Source organism: Dermacentor silvarum, chromosome 6 (genome assembly GCF_013339745.2).
Source record: "Dermacentor silvarum isolate Dsil-2018 chromosome 6, BIME_Dsil_1.4, whole genome shotgun sequence".
NCBI lineage: Eukaryota > Metazoa > Arthropoda > Arachnida > Ixodida > Ixodidae > Dermacentor > Dermacentor silvarum.
In genome coordinates this window covers 144,754,286-144,778,231 of record NC_051159.1, presented here as the reverse complement: position 1 = coordinate 144,778,231, position 23,946 = coordinate 144,754,286, and the positions used below count along the sequence as shown (strand labels likewise).

The following is a 23,946-nucleotide window of genomic DNA, read 5'->3' as shown; positions in this document are numbered from 1 at the left end:
TCACTGCGTCTACTCTCCTGTACTACTCGCTGGTAGTTTGGAACGGTGTCGCATGGGTTGGGGAACCTGTAAGGGCAACAAGTGCAAGTTTTCGATTTGTTTTGTGGTGAAGTATTGTTAAATTAGGCGGGATGATGAAATTAGGAAATTTGCAGGTGGAAATTGGGATCAGCTAGGGCAAGACAGGGTTAATTGATGATCGCAGGGAGAGGACTTCGTCCTGCAGTGGACAGAAAAATAGGCTGCTGCTGCTGATGATGATCGTTGAATAGCTGCACGTGGGGTGGGGGAGACGTTTGGTATACGTTGCACCTTGCTAGTGGTGTGGATACAGCGCAAGCCGGTGGAGACGCCAGAAGGCGATAAAGAGATTGGAGGAAAGGGGAGGGGGAGGGGGGGGGGGGGCAGGCGACAGCTCGTACGTTAGGCCCCCCGCATGTGGGCGCAGCTGCGCATGCCTATCAAGATAACGTCGTTTTGCTATTTCTTTTGTCTCTTTTGCACTCGCATCTGTTATGTCTGCGTCTACATCGTACTGCGACTGCGTCGGTTCGGAATCAATCGCCTCTTGAATCCCCTGCTCGCACAGTCATCGTTGACAGGCCCGCTTTCTTCGCCCGTTAATTAAACTTACAACACGAATCGTCGTATCGCGTTGCGTGGATTCCAGTTGCACTCAATTTTCTAAGTTGTGGTGTCTTTGCACGTGACAATGTCGACACGTGGACGAATAAACGATCTTTCCTCTCCTTTGCTCGCCTACTCGCAGGTAGGGACCAAGAAGCATGGTGTTGGATACCGGCTGCAAGTGTCGGCAGGCCCAGCGGCGCACCAGATTGCGCACACCGACCAGTCTTATTCCCATGGACTCATCTTGAGGACGAGGGGTCGACTCTCCTAGCGCATCGAGGTGAGTGCTGCGCCTCCTGGTCATTTCCTCTGTCGACACACCGTTGTCCCGTGAACTTTTTTTTTTTTTTTTGAGTTCGACGACGTGTTCGACACAATGCTTAGGAATTTCCGAGAAGAGCCGGCCGCGCGCAGGCGGTGGCGCTCTCTGGAATGCCAGGAACGCGCGCTCGGAAGCACGAAGAGCGCGTGCTTTGCTTTGCATCTGCAGTATGGTATGGGCTTATCACTCGTGCCATAGGATTTTGCCGGGCAGAAGTCCCGCCTGTCGATGAAATGAAGGTATCAGGGCCGTGTTGTCATTAGCATATATGTCTGAGATTAATATTTTTAGCATAGCGTTATCATTCTGCCATTATACCGCTACCGCTTGCCACCGTCTGCGCTTGCACAGATGGCGGAAATAATTTCGGTAACGGTGCGCTCGAGAAGAGTGAGAGAGAAGAGAGAGAGAGAGAGAAAAGAAGGAAATCATCGGAAGGAGAGTGCGAAAGAACACAGAAGGCTACAAAGGAGTTTGGTTTTTGGATACGCAAAGCTCCTTGGGGACGCTGTACTAAAACTCCCTATTCTTGTTTGTGGACAAGATAATCGACAAAGGGCGCAAACTTTTCTTATATTGTAAGACCTGTACGGTAAGAATATACGCTAAAATACTCTGTGTGGACGTTATATTTGATTGAAAAGGTTCCCACCCGGTTTTCTTTACAGGCTTAGTCTACTTCAACAGGGCGCGTTTCTGAATTATAAGGCGTGCATGGACAGTATATACCCCCTCGAATTTGCGAAACTGTAAATATGGCACCTAATGCTTTGTGAGGTTTCTTTTTTTTTTCTTTCCATCATATTCATGAGCATTTATTCATCTCTAGTGGCACCTTGTGAGACATTACTCAGGGGGCGACAGCATAAAAATCGAAAGTAAGCTGTATGCATTAGTACAAGCCAGTGCAAGAAGTGTTGCGTACTTTGCTTGCATTCTGCCCGTGCGCTATTTATTTCAGGTAGAGTGTTACAGCTGATTCGTAACGACAGGCATGGAGGCATTTGTTGAATGACTTCGTTAATTTGATGCGTGGTGCCTGCTCTTGCTGCTTCTTAGAAGGCCAACTGCAGCGAAATTTTGCGCGACGTAAGAAGCATAGACTCAAATGGTGAAGGCATAGAGGAACTTTCGTGCCAAGTTTGACGTTTGAAATGCGAGTGGATGCGTCACGAAAACCTTGCAGAACGAGTGAGTTTTTAAAACCGAAACTATATATATATAAAAAAAAACGCAACCATTTTTGTTTGCCGGAAATGACGCAGCACCCATGAAGTTGAGAACCAACGTGTCTTCTCGGCATGGCCTCCGAGTCTCGGAAAACCACGGTGTGGGGATTTGCGTCGTGTCCACATCTACCATCGGCAGCACGTGGCGTCTGCTTGAGTTCTGTTTCAAGTCTGTTAATACGAAAATTAGACAATTGTCAGCCCTGCAACTTCGCGAAGATTAATTCTGTGGTATATGCGAACAATACAGAATTTTACTAGATACAGGTTTGAAGTGATCAAAAGTTTTCGAACGAGGAATGCCGCTAAAGTCAGCGTTTCGCAACGAAGAGATCTTCTCTTCGTCAGGGCAGAAGAGTTTCTCTGTCAAAACCTTGGCTCGCGCGACATTCCTCGTTCGACCACTGTTGATCACTCGAATCATATAACTACATATTTATTACCAAGTTAGTCAAATTGGAACTTCTTTGCTGTTTTACTTTAAAATTCGGCACATTTATGTGCCGAATTATGGAACTTATGGTCGCAAAGTGGAAGTGAATTTTGTGGGACAGCTGCAAACGTACACCTGCAAAAGATAGATCAAGTTTACTTGTTAATAGCGTTCAGGGATTGTACGGGCTTTTAACCTTGTTTGCGATTGCAATATTTATTGCGCATTCGACAGGTCTTATTGGTGAGCGTTCTCGCAGTATCTACAGGGGTCGAGTAAGGTCGCAACTATGGTTGATTACTGGACGTAGCCGGCTCCAGGCAGTATGTAAAAATGAAACTTCATTAATTGTCGCGGTGCTATGGCACAATTATCATTGAAACAGAGCCTGAATTCTGTCCGCTACCTTAGAGAGCCGGCGGAGCGTTCGGAACGACTCTTCGGTGATGCCATAAATAGTTCTGTAAGACGAAAAAAAAAAAAAAAAGAAAAGCGTGGTGAACGGGTTGCCGCATACAGCAGACAAATTGCGAACGCACGTAAGGGCGGGACAGTGTTAGCTCGGCGCACTATAGTGCTCTTTCAATTCACTGTGTACGCATGTACAGACGGTTATCTACTCCTCACGCGAAACCGGTGTCAAGCGCGGGTGTCCGTAAATCACCGCTTAGCCCGTAAAAACATTTTCCTTTCTACCGACCCACCGCCTAGCCCTTGACTTCTATTGCATTTTTATTTTTTTTGCTCGTCGCCTTATATCCTTGCGAGCATCGGGGTCAACGCGGCGTCAAATCGGACTTTGTTCCCATTGCTTCCCCCTTGCACACGGCATCATCAGCACATTTATCTTGTATGCTTAAGTTGGCTTGTTTCCTCGCTTTCCGTTTCTTGGGCTCTGACGCTACCGCTGTGTTTCAAGCGGGGCCTTATAGCTTCCAAGCAACACTGCTCCTCGTTCACCCCTTATCTGGGGTAAAGAGCAAGAAAGAACCGACTACATGGATAAAAGGAAGGACCACAAACTGGTCTCCTTAAAACCGAGATTTCAAACATATGTGTGTTCCCATTTTCCTGGTGTGTGCGCCGCCCGACAGGCAGCGAACTTGGCTCTGTGGGTGGTACACGCGGGGCCGACAGACGAGCCGAACGAACGAGCGCGCATTAGATCGCGTATTCGCGCAGTCCGGCGCGTGTTGTACGTCGCCTCTCTTCTACGCCGCCCGCCTTTTTTTTGCTTGTCGTACACGGCGCCCGAACAACGTTGCACGCGCAGTGCGCCGTAGGGGAACCAAAGAAACGAAAGCGCGCTGACGACCAGCTTTCTTTCTTTCTGCTTTTATTTCTTTCCAATCTGAAAGGAGCTCGCACTCGCTGTGTGTGCGTCAGGCTTGTTCGACCTGGCGTGGCCTTTTCCTCGCTGCCGGCCGGTCTCGTTCCGCGGAACAAGGCGTCCGACCCGATTCTGATGTGCCTTCCTTATCTGCGTCTCTAGTTTCTTCTTCTTGGTCCTCGCTCTTGTACTTGCATACGCGAATCGCTGTACCCGAAACGAGCTGCGCGCGCGCTTACGGTTTTATACTCCTGTTTTGGAAGGTCAGGGCGACGTGACGTGCGCGCGTGGCGCTGAGACGAGGAGTGCGCGTTTCGGAGCGGCGGAGAAGCCATGTAGCATCGTGAAGGGGGCTCCATGCTGGCTCCTGCTTTCTTCGGCTTCACTGGCTCCCGCGTACTCCCTCCCCATCCTGGCAATGGCCTTCTTTTTCCAGGTCTTTCTGACTTCTGTCTGTGCTCGCCGCTGATCGCGCTTTCGCGTTTATCGTCGTCCTCCCTCTGTCGTATTGGTCTTCTTTTACCTGCGAAAAGAAAAATCTGCTGCGGCGTCAGCGAAAGCGCGACTTGTCCCTGGCGTTCGAGAGGTTTTTGCTGCTTTGGTGCCTCTTATCGAAGATCAGGTCCGTGGCATGATATTCATCCACATTATTGTACACGGCTGTGAACTCTTAAGACGCGTTCGCATACGTGAACGCGAATGTAGAGCGTTGAATTCGCTCTCGCTAATAATGTCACAGCAGGGCACCATCATTTGCATGTAAAGCGTGACGTCTGGCGACACTGTCACCGTGCCGTGTGGCAAGACTGACGAGCATTGCATAGCGCGCGCCTCCCTCGCTATTCCCTCTCGAAAACAGCGAGAGAACGCGCGTGCACACACACACACACACACACACACACACACACACACACACACACACACACACACGCACACACGCACACACACACACACACACACACACACACACACACACACACACACACACACACACACACACACACACACCACACACACACACACACACACACACACACACACACACACGCACACGCACACACACACACACACACACACGCACACACACACAAAAGACTCGTAGTAAATGCCATTTATGGTAACGCTCACCCGCACGAACGTCGTGTTTGTGACGTGTAAACCAGCGCCACTACACAAGTGCCACCTCTTGAAACTCCTCCACGCTGACTTCACTCGCAGCGGTTCTTCCTGATTTCCCTCTCCGCACTTCTGCTGCGCTAGAAAAGCCCTCGATACATCTGCTGACGCCAAACCCAGTGAATGCGGCAAGAAGCTAGGTCCACTTGCTAGACCCCAGCGACTGTTCATTGGTCTGCCTCCAATATCGACTTGCATTACAAACCACAATAAAGCCGTGTCGCGAGAACTCATATTGTAGAATGGTGTCAGAATCGGCCCACCCAGTCATATACTTTTGATGACAGTCTCCGGGATTGGTCCAGTTTACTATTACCCTGTCGCCGGGATAAGCCTATAGTTTGGTTTACGAGACACACGACGACACGCCAGACCCCGCGAAGGTAATCAAATAAATGTACGCATTATATATATATATATATATATATATATATATATATATATATATATATATATATATATATAAACTAAGGAGGTGATTTTGGCTGAGTTTCGCTCGAAGAAAGCCTTACGCTTGATTTGAGCCGCGGGAACAGTCGACATTTACATTTATATTGCACTTCTTCAAGCTCCTGCGGATACCTCCTAGGTTGGAGCGACCGCCAGAGGCGGCGTGTGCAACCTTTTACGACATGCATCGCGTACTTGAAGAGCCCCCCTAAATGTACACCTCTTCACGGTAGTTCTCAGGCAACTGAGTGCGTGAAAGTACTGCTATAATCACTCCGATGGGACCGCTTATTACGAACATCCGGAGCTTTCTGACACTAGTCGCAGTTGTAGCTGTCGATTGTGAGGACGGGAGTTCCTGCTAACCTGTAGACTCGTTGAACTGCGAGAGTTATAATACGAGTCCGGCTAGTATTGTGTCTGCAACAGTATGTAAACTCGCGAAAAGTGGCAGTGTACTGTACAATACACGAGTGCCTCGTTGAACACCAGTGGACCCTTATAATGCACTTTGAGGCTAATGGATGTGGACGAGTCGGGTCAGAGCCCACGTACCGGTCGCCCGAACACGGACAAAGCTTTGAGGCGCGGCTGCATTCGCGTGCAGAATATGACGGTTCCATAACTTAGTGCGCTTACGTGGTTGCGCAACCCGATGCGAACCCTTCCCTTCCCATCTGCGCGGGACCCGGCCCGTCGTTCGTGTTTGGAACCGGCTCGACTCTTCCGCAACTATTCCGTGTTTTTCTTTGCTCGGGAGAATAAGATTTGGATCCATTTTTTTTATTATTATAATTCCTTTTTCGCTGATGCTCGGTGCATAAAAGGGCCCGTCGTCGTCTCGTCTCGCCCCGCGGCCCGCTAGTTCTTGGTCGGCTGCGTGCGCTTCTGAATAGCGCTTCGGGCGTGCCGTGCCCCGCGTGTTGCTCTGCGCCTCTCCGCACACCGGCCGTGCGTGAACCCACTCCTCCATAGTTTGTCGTCTTTGTCGGATAGGGAGCAAAAAAGAATAAGGAATGGATTGGAGCAGGAGGAGGGGGGCGTTGGCAAAAGAAGCAGGAGGTGCGGGTGTACGCAGCCCTTTGTTGCGCCAACGTATATGCAACGGTCGCGCGCGGTGTGCTGGCTGGTCGCGTCGCGTCTCATGTCCCGATTTTTCTTTTTTTTTTTCTTCGCAAAAAGAGGGGGCTCACTCCAATGCGGGAACCGGTGCGTTTCGGTGCGTTTTTCTGGTCACCCGTCTACCCCCTTGCCCGCTTCTAGGACCGGCGGTGCAAGAGAAGCAAAACTTGATGATGCTGCGTACAAGCTTCCTTGATGCGTGCTGCCATGCATCTATACTGGCGAAGGAGAGAGATAGAGATCCGGATAAACGACTCTTGGGCGGGGGGGGGGGGGGGGGTGAGCCTCCTATACGCTCCCGGAGTGACACTATAGTGCGTCTGTTGTCTCGTGAAGTCACTAGAAAGTTGTCACGAGTGGAAGTCGCGGCGTATAATATACGACGGCCTGACTTTAAGCCCCCGTGTCCAATACATGAGTGGCATTTGAGTCGATTCTCACAGCGACTGCGTGCTCGAGGATATCGCAATTGAGAATCGACACGTTTTTCTATCTCTCGTTTTCTTAAACCTATTATAATTGATGGCTCGCTTGGCTTGCCTGTGTATGTCATCTTTTGTCTGCGAGTGCGTGTTTGACCTTTGAGATGCGCTGAATGACTAATATTCCCTTAATTAAATAAATCCATATTAGTAGTATGGGCACTTGTAGCGCACTTGTAACGCTTCGTGGTCTTCTGTGGATGTCCTTCCGTGGCTTGCTTTGTCCTTCATTGAGGGCACAGGAATGCAATGGCTGCTCTTCATGCGGTGCTCTTTGTCTTCAATGCATGCTGGGCATTATTTCTCTAGGAACAGCCTGCTCGGTGTAAGCTTCCTCGGTGCTTAAACGGTCGCGCACTCCTTTGCCAGGTAGGTGTTCCCATCGCGCGAGCGCTGAGCTCTCTGCAAGCACACGTGATGGCAGCTCCACACGTAACACCTCGGGCGCTGAGCTCTTTATTCTGGCCTTGCCCCGGCGTTCTCTTCTCAGTGGCCGGCCACTTGGCGTCTAATGGGCGCACTCTTATCGCGGGTTGCAAATAACCCTCGTTCGCCTGTTATGCGGCCCGCCGGCCTTCGCCGTCTTGCTTGTGCGCATACGCTTGGCTCCGTCGACGCGTACATACGCGCACCGTTCTGCATCTCATATGTGCGCGGATCAGAGCTTGCGTTTTGGCCGTCGCCGGAGGCGACAGGCTCCATAGCCCCGCGGTGACCCCGACAGAGTCCCCTCCGGCCTTCTTGGCGCATTTCCCCCCTTATTTCTTTCTCTCTTTGTGCGTGCTTGCCTGCACTAGGTTGTGTGTTTGCGCGTGTGCGCGCATTTCTGTGTGCGTGCGTGTGTGCGTGAGAGAAAGTGCGAGCTCGTATGCGTTTGTGTGCAGGTGTTTTGCTTGTGCTTGAGTGAGCGCGCGCGCGCGCGCGCGTGTGTGTGTGTGTGTGTGTGTGTGTGTGTGTGTGTGTGTGCGTGCGTGCGTGCGTGCGTGCGTGTGTGTGTGTGTGCGTGTGCGTGTGTGTGTGTGTGTGTGTGTGTGTGCGTGCGTGCGTGCGTGCGTGCGTGCGTGTGTGCGTGCGTGTGTACGTGCGCGCGTTTGTGTGAGCACGCGCTGCTTGCTCCACATACGTGGCCCGGCCGTCTCGCTTGAGGTGTCGCGTCCAAGGGGAAAGTGCCGTAATTGCTGCGTGAGCGCCGAGATCTCGCGCTCTTTTGTAACGCGACCAGCGTTGGCTTACTTCCAGGCCCCGGCTCCGGCTGTGCTCCCTCCCTTCCTCGATGAAGTAGCGGAGGGCTCGGCCGGGGCAGCTTGGAAAGAGTTTGGTCGGGAAACGAGTGCGCTACTTCGGGCGTGGGACATAAGCGCACGTGTTTTCTGTCGCTCTCACGAGCGCCTTTGCTTGTACGCGCCTGGGTGCTGTATAATTGAAACGATTTCGAGCGCTGCCGCCTTCCTCTCCGTTTTCACTATTGGCGTCTTCGGGCAGCTGTCGGAAACGACAGCCGCGTAAATTTGACGGAACTTGGCACTTGCCTCTTCTGTTACCGCTGGATGGCGTGCGGTTGCAACATTTGGCATCTTTTTGCTCCATCGTGTGTAATTACCGACAGGCACTCAGGGCTCTCGCGTTAATGTGCTTTGTATTTGGAAAACACCCATAATTAGACGCATAATGCCCTACCTCGAAGGCGTGGCAACAAATTTGGACAGCGAAGGCTGCATACTATAGATGCCATGGATACTGTGTATGCCATGACGGCATGGAGCCGTTAGCTGTCCTACGTATAGCTTCGTTTTCAGCCTATTTGCGTGCCTATAATCATGTAACCTCATAAGAGGTTGCCATATACATAATAGCCGTATTGGAACTCGTTCTTAGCCCGCATAGAGCGCTCGTTCTTTACATGAAAGGGTCCGCCTCGCACGTGACAATACTTTGACGTGTCACATTGAGTTGAATTCAGTCACTGAACAAACTATCGGGCCCATATTTTTATCGCAGAAGCGGTTTTTCTCGATGTTTTCTGCACACTCCCAGATGCAACGGAAATTCTGTCATTGCGACAAATATAGAGGCGTTTGGCCTGCGTCAGACCGACCGATTTTATATGTCTTGAAGTTCGGGGGGCAAAAATGTGGTGTTAGTATATTTAGAAGAAAACCGGGGAGAAATCGAGGTTTTGTTGCCCGGCAGTCCATAGTTCGGGCTTCTTCTGGGCAACTTATGAAAACAATTAACAGAAGCAGTGGTCTTCTGTCGGACACAAACGTTCTACTTAAACAAGCGAAATCACTCACATGAACAAATAGAACTACTCGCAAATTATCTGACGAACTCTCTGAAAATCTTCGTTGTCAGGCATTATTAATACATTTAAAGAATACTCATTAAGAAAAACAACAAATAAGCAAGGGTTTGGTGATCCGTTCTTTACATTGTTCTCAGCACTCTTTTAACTTAAGAAGAAAGTTCAAGTATCAGGGCAAAAGGGCGTGCTTCGCAGGATGTGTGATGATTTTCCTTGTGTTACAATCCCTTGCTCACGTAGATATGTCACATGTATAGTGAGTATTTCTGTGTCCATCTTAGACCTGGCGCGCTTTTCTTCCTTATCTGTTGTCCTATTTTATTGGGCCCCAATACACTCTCCTGCTACAAAATAATGGAACACCAACTATACAAATTAATCACACACCTTTTTGAACGTAAAGTAGTTATATAGGTAAACATCGTCTTACGTATCACAGTTACCGTTCGCAATGCACAACACCGTCAGCGCAGCGTTAATTTGTTTCCAAGCGCATTACCGTTGTTTACATTATGCGACCTGTGTGAGATGCGATGTAATGCGCCAAAGCCGTATTTGCTTAAACGTGGCCGGGATGGCGCTGAATGTAATTTGCCGTATATACTTCCACTTGCTATCTTTTATAAAACAGTGAAATTCGGGGCGGAATCGGGTTTGCTCCGATTTTCATTAAGTTTGTTTGGTGCAAAAATTGGGAACCATCGGATTTTACCCGAAAACTAAGAATCGGATTTATAACCCGTTTTCCCTCTTTACCGGGAGTAAATGGTGTTGTAGACTTCCGCTACGCTTTATATCACCACGGCAGCAAAGTTCGGGCGTTATCTCGCGGTCTTGTTACAGCGAAGCTGTATGTGCCTAGCCGATTGGTCCGTCTGTCGCCTGTACGCCGAAAACTATCATCATCAGCAATGGCTCAAGCGTCGTCGTCTTCTACAGCTGGCTCCGTTGCCGCTCATCATTCCAGCGTAGAATTTCACTTCTGTCGTCCTAATGGGGAGGCTGCGTTTACGGGGGCATGAGCCATTGCTTAGGGGGGTATGAGCCATTCATTGTCTTACGTGAAGGACAGATTTAATTTTGAAGCAATTTTGAAGAATCGCAAGCGGCAATGCGACAAGTTTGGACTGCGGGCATACCGTCAGTGACGTCGTTCTCTCCGTCGCAGCCGAACGTGTGTGTAACCTCATTAATAAACACAAAGAGGTAACCACTAATTGAGAAATACTTTATTAAACCGCCGGGATTAACCCAGCGATAAACACCGGGGCCGCTCGTTTCAGCTTCGCTGGTCAACCAAGATTACGAGTGCTTGGGCGGGTGATATATTTAGATTGGTTCTCGGTATCGAGGGATGAAGGACCTAGCCTGAGGTCGCAATCAGCGAGCAAGTCAATGTCAGTGCAACGGAACGATGGCGCCATCTGCTACGGCAGGGAAAAGAGAGAAAAAAAAAACAGAAAAGGAAAAAAGAGAGGAAAAAAAAAAAGAACTGCGAGACATGCTGCACGAGACAGATGGCGCCACCGTACCGTTGCAAGGGAAATCGCTATCCTTTGAGCCGACAGCCACTTGCAACTGCCTTGGATTGACGTTGCTTTGGCGCCCGCCAGCATAGATACTCCCCTCGCTCATGAATCAACATTCGGACGCGTCAAGTCGGCTTTATAAATATTTCATGAATCCTTAACGCATCTTACATGCGTGAGCTTCTCGTGGATAAACTTTGTGGTTGAGTGATGTGTGTGAAGACTCCGCATGCCTACGTCGGGAGCGATGGCTGCATTGACGGCAGAGAATTCAACGGAGCAGTCTAGATTGCACCGCCAGAGAAAGCTTATGGCTGCGCTTTCAGTAGGACCTTCCAAACGAGCAAATCTGGGGACCGGACTAGGGGCTCAAACTACGCAGATCAGAGTCCATGCGCTAATACGTATTTTAATGACATATACTTCCAAACCTATTTGTGCCACTTTCACTGTTTCGATACATCGCACTCAGCGGCCGCTGCTTTTGCCGTAACCTACTTTGGTTTAGAAACTTCTTTCGCATGTCTTCGTTCTTGATACCGACCGAGTGCTATACCAAGAACGATCTCAGAGATATTCCATATAGTAAATAAGCATGCCTAAAATCAATCAATCAATCAATCAATCAATCAATCAATCAATCAATCAATCAATCAATCAATCAGTTTTATTAACGTGTCTAGGAATAACCCGCTGGTCTAATAATAACCACAAAGCCCGCCGCGGTGGTTCAGTGGCTAAGGCGTTGCGCTGCCGAGCACGAGGTCGCGGCATCGAATGCCGGCCGCGGGGGCCGCATTTCGATGGAGGCGAGAATGCAAGAACGCCCGTGTGCTTGCGTTGTAGTGCACGTTAAAGAACCCCAGGTGGTCAAAATTAATCCCGAGCCCTCCACTACGGCGTGCCTCTTAATCAGAACTGGTTCCGGCAAGTAGAACCCCAGAAAGAAGTAGAAGATAATAAGAATAATTTTCCGGTAATTCCCCCCCCCCCCTCCTCCTCTCTTCTTTACCATATGCCTTTCTTGTGGCGCGGACATTCGAAAACCTCCGGTCAGGCTGTCCATTACACCATCCACTGTCACCGCGTTGCTGTCGTCTTCCACCCTCTTCTGTCACAGTTTAGTCCAGAAGCTTTATTTCGCCTGAATTTTCGTCAATAAATAAAGTGTGCGCACACGTGACAGAGTTCCTCATGGAAAAAAAAAAAAAATACTAGTCGTCTTCATAAAAAGTGCAGCAATGCTCTAGTGGCTTTCCGTTCGGATTACGGTGGTGTTCCATGTTCCCAATATGCATTTTCTTCCGTGAACGCTATGTGTTCAAGCCTGTTTAAAGCGGTACGAAAAATCTGTATTTCATCAACTGAAGAGCAGGAAGCTAGGTTCTATGATCTCCTTGCAATTTCAAAAGTTGCACGAGGCGCACCTCCTGTAATGCCGATATGAAAACAACACGAAAGTTCAACCATATCTTGGGCTGTCAGTAAAGCTGTATAATAAGAAAAAAGTCAAAGACTTATCTTGCTGCGCTACTAAGCTTCTGTATAGGACTGGGCGTTGCGCGAACCCGTGAACTTAGCGCTGCGGCGCAACAGTGATGATTTCCAATTCATGTCGAAAGGCTTTCAGAATGGCATCGGGCCTTTTGAACGGAGTTAAAAGGTTCTATAGAACGGCGAGAGGCTTCACCGCATTGTTCGCGCTCCGAGGGGGCCGAATTTTGCGGGAGCTCCTCCGAACCGACCCTTTGTTAGCTTAGCGAGTCAGTGAGGATCGCACGGTCTCATCAAACGCTCCCAGTGCTTATGCGCTTAATTTCTCGTGACCTAGTTGTTCGCTGAAGCCTTTGAACTGCTTTGCGACTCGCACAGATTACCGCCTCAACTCCCAAAATGGGCAGTATATAGGAGACTAGAAAGCGCTTTGACGATGTGGGCAGTCATTGTGTGCCGTCCTTGCATCGACCTTTCAGTTGTCTTGTCTGCTCATCCAACAACCAGTTCGTTGATTTTGCTGAGTGTTCCGAATCTGGAGCGGCGCATTTTACTTTCTTTCTTTTCTTTCCCCATCATCCTCCGTTGTCTCGGCACGTGCTGTGTCCTTTGGGCGCGCTGAACTATTCGGGTTTTTGCCGTCCACGCGCGCCAGACATCATTCTGGCGTAGTCGCAAGAATGTGGACTCTGTAAGCGTACGTAGAGGAAGGAGGGAAGGCAACGAAGAATGAGAAGTCGCTGGGAGTACAAGCGGTACAAGCTCCGGGACATTTGTCGCGCTTTCGCCGTCGCCAACCCGGCGACGGCACACTTTTCGCTCTTTTGTTCCGCGTGCGCTTTCTCTCTCTCTCTCTCTCTCTCGCTTGCCTCTCATCTTCTCCCCTTGTGTCTGGAACGTGAGGAGTTGCTTCGTCGCGCTGCCTTGTTCGTGATTTCGTGGCGAACGTGAAAGAACTTTCCTCTTCCTCGCTTTTTGGGGGACTTTCTCTGCTTTTTCTTCTTTTTCTACTTCTTCTAGTTTGTTTCCCTTGTTTTATCTGGCCCCTGCTTCTTTCGCGTTCGCTTGTTGCCAAGCGCGTCCCTCGCTCGCGCGCTATTGCTGCAAAGCTACTGTCGCTGTACACTGCATTAGTATACACACACAACCAGTTCCACTGTGCCACCGCTACTGCAAGTCCTGACGAGAGTTTCATGGTTCTTAGCGGCCTAAATGACAACTACTAACAACTAGGTCGTGGCCGCAGCTTTCCCTCTCCTCGCCGAAAAGTACCCGGCGATGTTTGAGCTTTTATTTCAGAAATTTGACTCCTAGAGCAACGCGATTTATTTCCTGTGGGGCACGGCGAGAGAAACAGAGTCAAATAGAGCTTCATTTTCGGCCTATAGCCTCTATTTTAGGATTGATCGCGAGTTTCTTTCCGTGAAGTTACTTATATTTGACGCATCTCATACGCGTTTAACGGTTACTTGTTTCAGCGGGGAACATTATGAGTCAAGCAAGTATATAAAGAATGTTCACAAAGTTTGTGGCTTTAATTAATCGCCCACTGACAGAAAATAAAGCTAGTAACAAAAGTGGCACGGGCCCCTTCTCGTCTTAAGGTCTAGAGAAGCGAAGTAATACGGCTCTTCATCTTCCCCAAATGTCGAGGCAAAGAAAACACTCACGCGGTTGGCACCCTGTCCCCGAAGATTGCTTGCTCTTTTGATGTTCGCCTGGCCATCCAAAGCACAAAGTTAGCGTACCCGTTTGATCTAATGGTATTTACCTAAGACCCAAGTCGCGAGTTCGTCTACGTCCGAGGCACGCGCGAGTTATTTGCTTAGATAGGATACCTCGGTGCCAGCGTCGTGTTATTAAGGAGCCGTATACTTTCTGCGCAGTTATTTCACCCGGCTTAGTCAAATCACCGCCTATCACATCGGGGAGGGGACCGTCAACCTTCAAGGTTGTTTACCTGTATCAACAGCGGTAGGTGTCTCGGTAAGCAGCGTTACCATAGCACAGCTATGTACGATATAATATCACCTGGCTTTCCCGCACGACCGACGTTATGCAGTTCTTTCGTATAAGAGTTAAGCGCCTTTGTAAAGAAGCGCTTGCAACCTCTGAACACCTTCGTTATACGGGTTACCTTGTTTTAATGGTCGCGCACGGCACCGCTAACAGGGCAAGGTAAACACGTTTTCCTCGTCGTTGTTTTGGTGTCGACCGGATCGCGCTATCAGCACCGCGGTATCAGCACCGTGGCACTATCAGCCACCACGTGCGTCTGTTGTAAAGCAACAAATCAGCCGCCGGCACGTCTGAATTCCTTCGTTGTGTAGGCAGATTAGTTGTAGTGACCTTCGCCGTAGAAGTGTCCGTAATACTTAATAAAAATACGAATTTGGCTGGGGCGTACGGAATAATTCGTTATACGTACATACAGGTCATTTTGTTGTAGAGGCTTTCGACTGTAGCTATAGTGTAGCGACTTATGAAAACGTGGCATCAGGAAGCCGTATTTTGGGTACTGTATTTCGTAGCCGGGCACTTTTCCCCAAATACTTTCTTTTCAACACTTTATTTACAATAAAGCTTAGGCCATCGGTGCACAATATCGTGCGAAATATTTTTTTTTAATTATTGCCATACATATAACGAGATGTTGGCGGACAAGTACGGCGCCGGCGACTCCTTGGCTTTTGAATATGTGGTACATAAAACATATACCAATATAGAACTCAGTTATAACAAAGTTGCCTTGTCACACACACACGTCAAAATAACAACATGGGATTACAAAGACGCTCATAAAGCGACAATGCGAACAACGGTATCACATAACAAAGCAAGGGTGTTCATTCGAGAGAAGTAATGGAACTCGAGACGTCGCTTTTCCTGCGTCGTGTGTTGGCTACCTGTTCTCTCATCGATGCTGAGTCGGGCGGAAGGGATTTGCGTGACAATGGCAGTGTGAAATCGGGCCGTAATAGGGTGCACGCATAATTTCGTGCACAGCAGGAAGTAGGAATCCCTGTTGTTGTTTTAAAACTGCGCTTGCAAACTTTGGACACCCATTTCATTATGTCTGCACGTATGTAACAGACGCCTTTAAAGCTGGTTTAACCGTTGTAGCATTTAGTGTTTTTTTTTTCTTTGATTGTCACGTGGTATGCACGACGCATGCGCGTTCTGGCTTCCCTGCGGACTTCTGTGTGGATGTTTTCATTAAACTTGTTGCTAGTCCCAGCGTGTGTCCGTCTACTTCTCTTCTGGTGTTCGCGTCCTGAAGGCTGGGTTTAATCGTTTCCACGTTGTAGCTAGGTGTGTAAGGTGAAGCCCACCTCTGCAATTCCTTTATTTCGCAGGCGAAAGGCAATATGCCTGAATATTCCGTGTATATGCGCCATCAGCCGCCGCGGTGGCTTGGCGGCTATGACGTTGCTCTGTTAAGCACGAGGTTGCGGGTTCGATTCCCATACGAGGCGGCCGCATTTCGATGGGGGCGAAATAATAAAAAAAAAGTACTTAGATTTAGGTGCACATTAAAGAACCCCAGATGGTCAAAATTAATCCGGAGTCCCCCGCTACGGCGTGCATCATAATGATATCATGGTTTTGGCACGTAATACCCCAGCATTTGTTTTATATGCGTCACCGAAAACATTACCGTATTGCATGCCAGGAAATAAAAGAGATCTCGTTTTTCACTTCTTACATTTGTATTTCACTTCTTACATCATTGACACGCTGTTGAATATGCTTCTACGTATGGATCAGTCGCTTTCAAATGGCTAATAAATGAAATGAAAGGAGGTTTGTTTTCGCCACAATGAGAAACGGTGGGAGATGAAGACTTGCTTCCGTAATTTCTATTGATTTTCGAGTGGCAGCGAAATTTAAATTAAATTAGGGGGTTTTACTTACCAAACCACGATATGATTATGAGGCGCGCCTTAGTGGGGGACTACCGCATAATTTTGACCGCCTGGGGTACTTAAATGTGCACTCAGTGCACAGGTGTTCTTGCCGCCCATCGAAATGCGGCCGCAGCGGCCGGGATTTGATCCCGCGACCTCGGGCTGAGCAGCGCAACGCCGAAGCCACTACGCCACCACGGCTGGTCGGTAGCCAAATACAGGAAGAATGTAATCCATCGAGCAAAATGCCCTGCCTAAAGTTTTCAGCTAGTTGTTAAGAAATAATATGTTAATATGTACACACTTCACGAGTAATCGTTGTTTGAAGCTAATTCGGTGTTCCCTCTCATATTGCTCACGACTGTATGTAAATGCGTAATCGAAAGCTTTATCGTATCATAGATCACGAAGAGGACCCGACCCGATTTTTATCTCTTTAAGTTTGTGGGTGCGAACCCCGACACTGTTTTGAGCATATGATTACGGTGGCCTTATCAACTAAACTGAAGACAATGGACACAAAGCAGGAAATTCAGAATTTTCGTTTCAGTCAACCTGATGAGGGTTGTGCGCGTTCTTTCTTCTTTTATTGAACGTTTTGTGAACATGTTAGCCATTGGTATTATAAACATTCTTTTTATTGTTGTTCTCTGAACTGTTATGCACTGTTATCAATCTGCGTCTTGTTATGTAGTATACGTACTCTTTGTATTTTGAAGGATTTTATTCCCCCTTAGACGTAAATTACCTATGGGCGCTGTAGGTATACTGTACAGCGCGTTTGCTCCTGTGCTCTTGGTCCACGTCCTAAGCTCAGCTGTTAAACGCGCCTTAACCATCAACCAACTGACTCTTCTTTTTGGGGTTTTACGTGCCAAAACCAGTTCTGATTATGAGGCACGCCGTAGTGGAGGGCTCCAGATTAGTTTTGACCACCTGGGGTTCTTCAACGTGCACTACAACGCAAGCACACTGGCGTTTTTGCATTTCGCCTCCATCGAAATGCGGCCGCCGCGGCCGGGATTCGATCCCGCTATCTCGTGCTCAGCAGCGCAACGCCTCAGCTGACTGAGCCACCGCGGCGGGTCAACCCAACGTTACTAGACTAGAAGCTAGTCTAGTAACGTTGAGACAACCAACTAACTTCAACCTGAGTACTATTTTGAATGCGCGTTTGCACGTATGTGGGTAACGCCTTTAAAGCTGGCTTCCCCGCATCAGGAGACCTTGAAGGAGAAGCCCGCTTCTACAATTCCCTCCGTTTTTTTTTTTTTTTTTTTTTTTAAATGTTTGGAAACGCAAACGCTGCCATGGCTGGTTGTTAAAGTAGTTATAGATAATGAAAGCGTGTGACCCGCTCGAAAACAAGTTCTCTCGAACTTGAGTTAGCACTCGACGAGATACATGCATGCAGCGCAGTGAACAGAGCAAACTATATATTTTTATTTTAGCGTACGTTCGTATCTTTATTTTATCGTACCGTTGATGGACTTCGTGGCGCCTACTGCGTGCTGGTATGCGTATGTGTGCCATAAAACAGGGCTAAGTAGTTTCATACTCGGTGCTGCCACTTTTGAGATTTAGCATGCCGCGAGGATGGCGCTCTACATAAGTAACATGACGGCGCAATTTAATCTTACATAGACATTGCTTCCGTATGGCTGCGCAATTTGCGCGTTGAAAGGTGCAACGCTACGCCGACGGCACCTAGTGCATCGCGCCGCAGCGCCTTCGCGCGCAGTGTGAGCGTGATTACCAGGTGCTGCATCAGACCCCATCAAAACGCGGGAAAGGTGTTACGGCGCGTACGAACGCGCAGAGCGTTTTGCGCCGTCCTGCGAGGTGAACGAACGGCTTGCGCGTGGCCCCGTTCCGAAGAACGAGCTCGCTTCGTGTGCGCGTGCTGGCTGCGTTGCGAAAACAAAAGAAGCGGCGGCGCCGGCGACGATTCGCGCGTGAGCATCTTCGCCCCCCGCTGGGCGAGTTTGCCTTCGTAGAAATTGAGAGTCTGCAGCTGACGGCTGCGGGACGGTTGTCTATCCTTCGGTGACCGAGCTGACCAATCCCTCTTTGTTGCTACAGCGCAGTAGCGTTGTTTCGTCTTGGAGGAATGGCCACCTATAGCTGAACGAACGTCGGAAGTAAATATACCGAAATTTGAGCGTCATTCGCTCAAATTTGTACCAGGACCCTGTTTGTACTAAGACCGCGTATTGTGGCTCTAGTTCGCGGAGTGAAACTTGTTCGACCTACAATCCCGGATACCATCGATAAAGCCTCGAAGTCGTCTAGATATCGGCTCTTGCTGCGAAACGCCTCATTCTCCCAAAAGAAGAGATGAAGCCGAGGTTAGCGTCGTTGGTTGAAGCTGTGCCTTGCTTTCCCCCCGTGTCACCTCGAGCGCTGCCGTGGCGACGCCAAGGCATCGGCGCGTCCTTTCAGGCGTCTCCTCCAGATGGTGCGGACAGCCCGCGGACTACACGCGTGTTCCTCGTGAGCGTCGATCGATTTGCGAGGTCGCTTCCTCTCTCACTTTACGTCGTCGTCGTGGCGTCCTCCTCCCTCGCTTTTGCTTCCTTCGTCCGGCAAGTGGCGGCGCGTGGCGGCGCGTCCCTGCACACGCAACGCGCACGCGGGTGTGCGAACGCACGCGCGCGGCTGTGTCGGCGCCGGCGAAACGGGCTCTGCCTGCCTGCCTGTGGACCCGCGCTCTCCACTCATCGACGTAGCCACGCTCGACGTAGTCGTAGTAGTACGCGCGCATCGCGGCGGCGACGGCAGCGCCCAGCGTTGGCTTCCCCAATCGGCGCCCGTTTTGCTGCTGCTGCGTCGGCGGCGTCGGGCGAGCGTGGCCCCGTGCCTTCTTCTGTTTTGTATGTGAGCGGCGTGCGCGCGTCGTCCACTCTGTGGTGCTCGCGCCCGGTGTCCGGTCACCCAGTGCTCTGCTCGGAGGCATCGGCGGTGGTTGTGTGTGGGTCAGTCTGCCCTTCGGTGATGCGGTGCCCTCTTCCCCGATGATGATGTGTTGCGTGCCGCCCTGGTGGTGGCGAAATCGGCGGCGTCCGAGCGGGCCCGCCTGCGTGTCTCCGGGATTCTCCTGCTGGTCACTGTCGTGCGAGCCGATGGCTCCCCGCGGTCCCACCGCCTTCCGGCGTGCTTCGACCACTTCGTGAGCAGCTACAGCGGCGATCTCGTCCCCGTGTTTGTGAGTCAGCGGCTGCTGTTTCCGAGTGGGAAGCGCCTCTCGTCGCCTCCGGAGAGATGCCATCGGGCTGGAGCGAGCTGGCGCTCCAATGCGTCAGCGTGAGTATGACGGCGGCGAGACCGCCCACCTCGTTCGATTCATCACTTTCTGAGGCTTTGCCGATTTCTTCGGGCACTGTGAGCCTTGTCGCCGTTGTGGTTGGAGTCCGAGGCGCTCGGAGAACAGGATAGAGGAAAGAATCAGCGGACGGAGTGTTTCTGCCTCTTTTTCTGTCAGCTTCTTTCTTACGTCTTTGCCCTGGCAAACGCGTACCGTCATTCGCAAAATGCGGCCATGCTTTCTGACAGCCTTTTTACGATTTACACGATCTGTCCCTCCAAGGACAGATCGTGTGCTTAAATATCCCTTCTGTGGGAACTGCTGCGTGTCTTGTATCGGACAAATTTTCGAGCGTTCTCGTGCCCTGCAGCGAAGGAAGTACGTTATCACTGTTTTGAGTTGTCGAAGTGCGAACGTACTTCATCGGTGAGTATACGAGGACCCTCTAATACGGGAGGTAAATATGGGACAAATGGTCAAACCTCAAGCGGTTAAAAAATTGCGTTAAGGAGATAAGTACGCCGTGGTATCGCTTTTGGTTGTTTAAGTAAGAAAACCGAACAGTTAGTATTTTAACCAGCGTACAACGTAAGCTGCGGGGGCATTGAGACGTCAAAGAAGCAACACCGTGTAAGCTGTACTGATGCTTAAATCTTTAGCGTCGTGCAGATCGGGGCACTGGTTTTACATCTAAAACGCTGCAAGTGCACTTCATGTCATTTTCCTGTTTCCAATCTCGTTTCTTGATGCCGGCGATATGCCGGTTTAGTTAAATAACCTGATAGTACGCGTTCAAGGTTAGAGGCGCTTGGCGTTTTATTTCTTATTTTTTTAATTTTTTTTTTGGACCCCATGAGGCGCAGGGCTCCTGTCGGTTTTTGAGACGCTTATCCTTCACGCACAGTCGTTCTCTTGTGTCTATAATGAAGCTTTGTTTCTGTGCGGGCGAGTATAAAAAATGTGCCGTATTGTGTCGTTGGATGTCACTGGCCCACTTTTTTACGCTCTTGCACAACAAATTCTGTAAAATCCCAGGCATAATACGAGTTCTCTCTCTCTCTCTTTTTTTTCTCTCTCTCTCTCTCGGATTTGATAAAAAGAAAGTTAAGTCTTGCGTTATATTCCGTTGACGTAGTTTGATGGGCCCAACTGCTTAATATATGACCGGTGAGGCAAAGTAATCTCCCTTATAATTCGTCATCACGAATGTTGGTCATATTATATTTAGGTGAGTGACAATAAAATGTCTATGCGTCCAGGTCGTATACTAGCACCTAGGAATTTCAGCGCGTGCTAGAAGCGGAAAGGCGGTGGAATTCGACTGTGTTTGTCAAGCGTGACAACATCCGTACGTCAGGCGTGCACAACGCGTCGTTGATAGCCAGAGCGGAGGAAAAAAAAAAAAAAAAAAGTCACTATGCGACGTTGTGTCAGTACAGCTCATTACCTCATGCACTCATGGTACTGCGTAAGAAAACTCGCACAAAAGAAAAAAAAAAGCGCTTGAAGAGAGAGAGAGAAGGGTAGAACGTGCTTGCTTGAGACTCACGTGGCTGCAGAGCGTTTGGGGATGGATGCGTCATTCATCCGCGAAACCTGACAAAAAATGTACGATAAGCACTGGTTATAACAAATTCAACAAAAAAAACTTCGTTATAAACGGCATTTCGTTAAAAGCGGACGGTGCCTTGTAAACGCGTAAAACATGCATATTACAACCAAGTCGCGCTCGATAGCCTCTGATCGTAATCAGCAGGTGATACAGATAGTACCATGGATGGGCCACCGTGTGGCTGAGTTACCTTTGCAGCTCTCGCTGCCTCACCAAGTTGACATGAAGGAACGCAAATGTTTACAATGTATCCGTCCCTTATGCATTTACAGTTTCGTACTTTGCACTAAGTGTAGACCGTTGCCACTGAACTTCGGATAGTGCGCTTTAAACTGCATGCAATACTGTCGGGACAGCTAAGAACTTCGAATAATGTGATATTTTAGACAAAGCGATTTCGTTTAACGAGGGATTTATTGTAGTTTGAAATGACTTGTTAGGGCGTCCCCCGAAGTGTACGTGCGGTTGCCCAAGTCTTATCTTTAATACACGTGTGCACAGAATTAATGCATAGATGTACGAGAGAAAAGGAAAGTTAACTTACAATTTGGTTTCACTTTAACGCTCGTGTCTGTCCATTTGTGGTTTGGGCGCTGGTGTACAATGAGAATGCAGTACCAGCTTGCTCAAACTGCCACCTTGTATAAAACTTTGGGTGATGCATACCCGTAGTCTTTTTGTCATACTTTGTATGTGTGTTCGTGTGTGTGCTATGTTCCGTAGTCTCTTCATGGTTTTCCCACTCTCTTTGTTCTTGTATTTTTTGTGTGGCATTCCTTTATTCGGTGCGCGTTTTTGGGGTAGCTTTGTGCAGCGTTCCGTACCACGTTGCATGCAGAGGGCTGCCGTATTCTGTGTAGCTGCACGTTTTCCTTCTAGGCAGTGGTACACACGGCCAGGAATGTCACGTAACAGGTGTGACATAAGGTGCGCAGCCAATCCTCATGAACGCGGCTGCGCAGAGTATAAGCCGATTAGTGCTCCTCAATTCCCCGGTTGTCTTATATGCGTGCTTCGCTTCTTTTGTCGTTACTGCTACAGCATTTGCAATATCGAAAGAGTCCGTCCTTTCCGTTTGGCTGTCGTTGTCGACTTCGTTAGGTCACCTCCTCGCCCTCAACTACAGCCTCATCATGCGCCTGTACGCTTACGCAGGGCGGGTGGGGTGTAAACAGACGCGATTATTTAAAGTATACAAACTATGCAGATGCCACGCAGTGTGGGAATCGATGGTATGCGAATCATTTCGTAGGTATCGGACTATCGAGCATCGTTAGGGTTCTGCAAGGCATTACTAAATAGACCAACATGTTTGTGCTAGGTGAGCATTTCGGTGTGTCAACCGGCGAGCTTGTGTGTGACGATCACGGCAAGGCGAGGAAGATATTGTGACGGCAATGACATGACCACTGATTTGTTGATAGATGCTTTATGCAGTCGAAAATTCCGTAGTCAGTGATTCTACGGGGGCCTACTATGACTCTGATAGGCATATAGGAAATAATAAATTGCAACGACAATACTTAATAAAAGACGTTAGCTATGACCGTGAGCTTTATTGCAGCAAATGTATACGTACTAATTTCTTCACGAATAACACAAATATCATATGGATTTTCGAGCATGCGTACCGTAACATTTCAGCAGGCACCGTCGAGCTGCCCGCGCTCTTGTGTTCAGAGCATGGAGGAGAGAGTCGTGAAAGGTCCTGGAAAGAGGACACTTGGGGGTGGTAGAACGGGATTCGAGGGCCAAACCGGGGCGATATTTCAGCTAGGAAACATTTAGTGCCGAAATTGTGAGCACTGCAGTCTCCGTCTTTTGAGTGTGGTGGTTATGACAGTTTGAACATGAAATTATCCATCTTATTCCTCGTGCTCCCCGCGCGCAAGAACGTTTCCGCCCCCCTGTCATCTCGCTGCGCGCGTCGGATATGGCAACTTGAGAAATCAAACTCGAACCTGCAGAACTACACATCTCCTTCTCTTTGTTTTTTTCTTTGCTGGCTCATAACATGAGACAAGTTTAGGAATTTAGATCTTACGTGAAAACCTTCCGATCCGGAACATTTTACGTCTTTCGCACGAAACTGCAGAGACTAAAATGTGTCGTGCACGTTGAATAAGCTCGAACAACCGCAAGAGCAGTCATGCACCGGACGCGTCTGTTTCTGATAAAAGCAGCTCCACTGCAAACCTCGTATACATACTGTTTTGCACGCGTAGATCGCTTACGAACATGCGAGAAGTTGAAATCGCCGCCGCGTTCCCGGCTCATTATCTTCCCGCGTACTTTCGAGCCTTCCGTTCTGTTCATTTCTTGCAGCGACCACAGCGAGAGATAGCCAGCCGTGCAGCTCGGTCGGTGGTGTGGCCGGTGAGGCGCTCGCGGTTGACGGCATGTGCACGAACCGGAACCGCGCCGCTCGTCGCTGGGCGGAAGCAGCGGCGCATCGTTGAGCGTGCTCGCTTCCGGTGCCGGCCTCGCGTATCCGCCGTTGTGCGAGGAAGGGCACGGATTCACGGTGGTTGGCGTATGCGTGCGTGCGTGCGTATGTGTGTGTGTGCGTATGTGTGTGTGTGCGTATGTGTGTGTGTGTGTGTGTGTGTGTGTGGTGTGT

At 49.4% G+C, this 23,946-nt stretch overlaps 1 protein-coding gene across 4 annotated transcripts in view; it reads left to right on the top strand.

Moving 5' to 3' along the window:
• The window catches only part of LOC119456126 (uncharacterized), a 241,705-nt gene that overhangs the window by 75,078 nt on the left and 142,681 nt on the right, over positions 1 to 23,946 (top strand). For 3 of the 4 annotated variants that reach the window (XM_037717734.2, XM_049669556.1, XM_037717735.2), the window contains exon 2: positions 770 to 910. Coding sequence is in view for 1 of the 4 variants with exons in the window: in XM_037717733.2 (XP_037573661.1) it covers positions 19,672 to 19,713 (42 nt within the window). In the remaining 3 variants the exon portion in view is untranslated. Of the gene's footprint in view, positions 1 to 769; positions 911 to 19,075; positions 19,714 to 23,946 lie in introns of those variants that run through there. The other variant, XM_037717733.2, reaches the window with a different exon arrangement.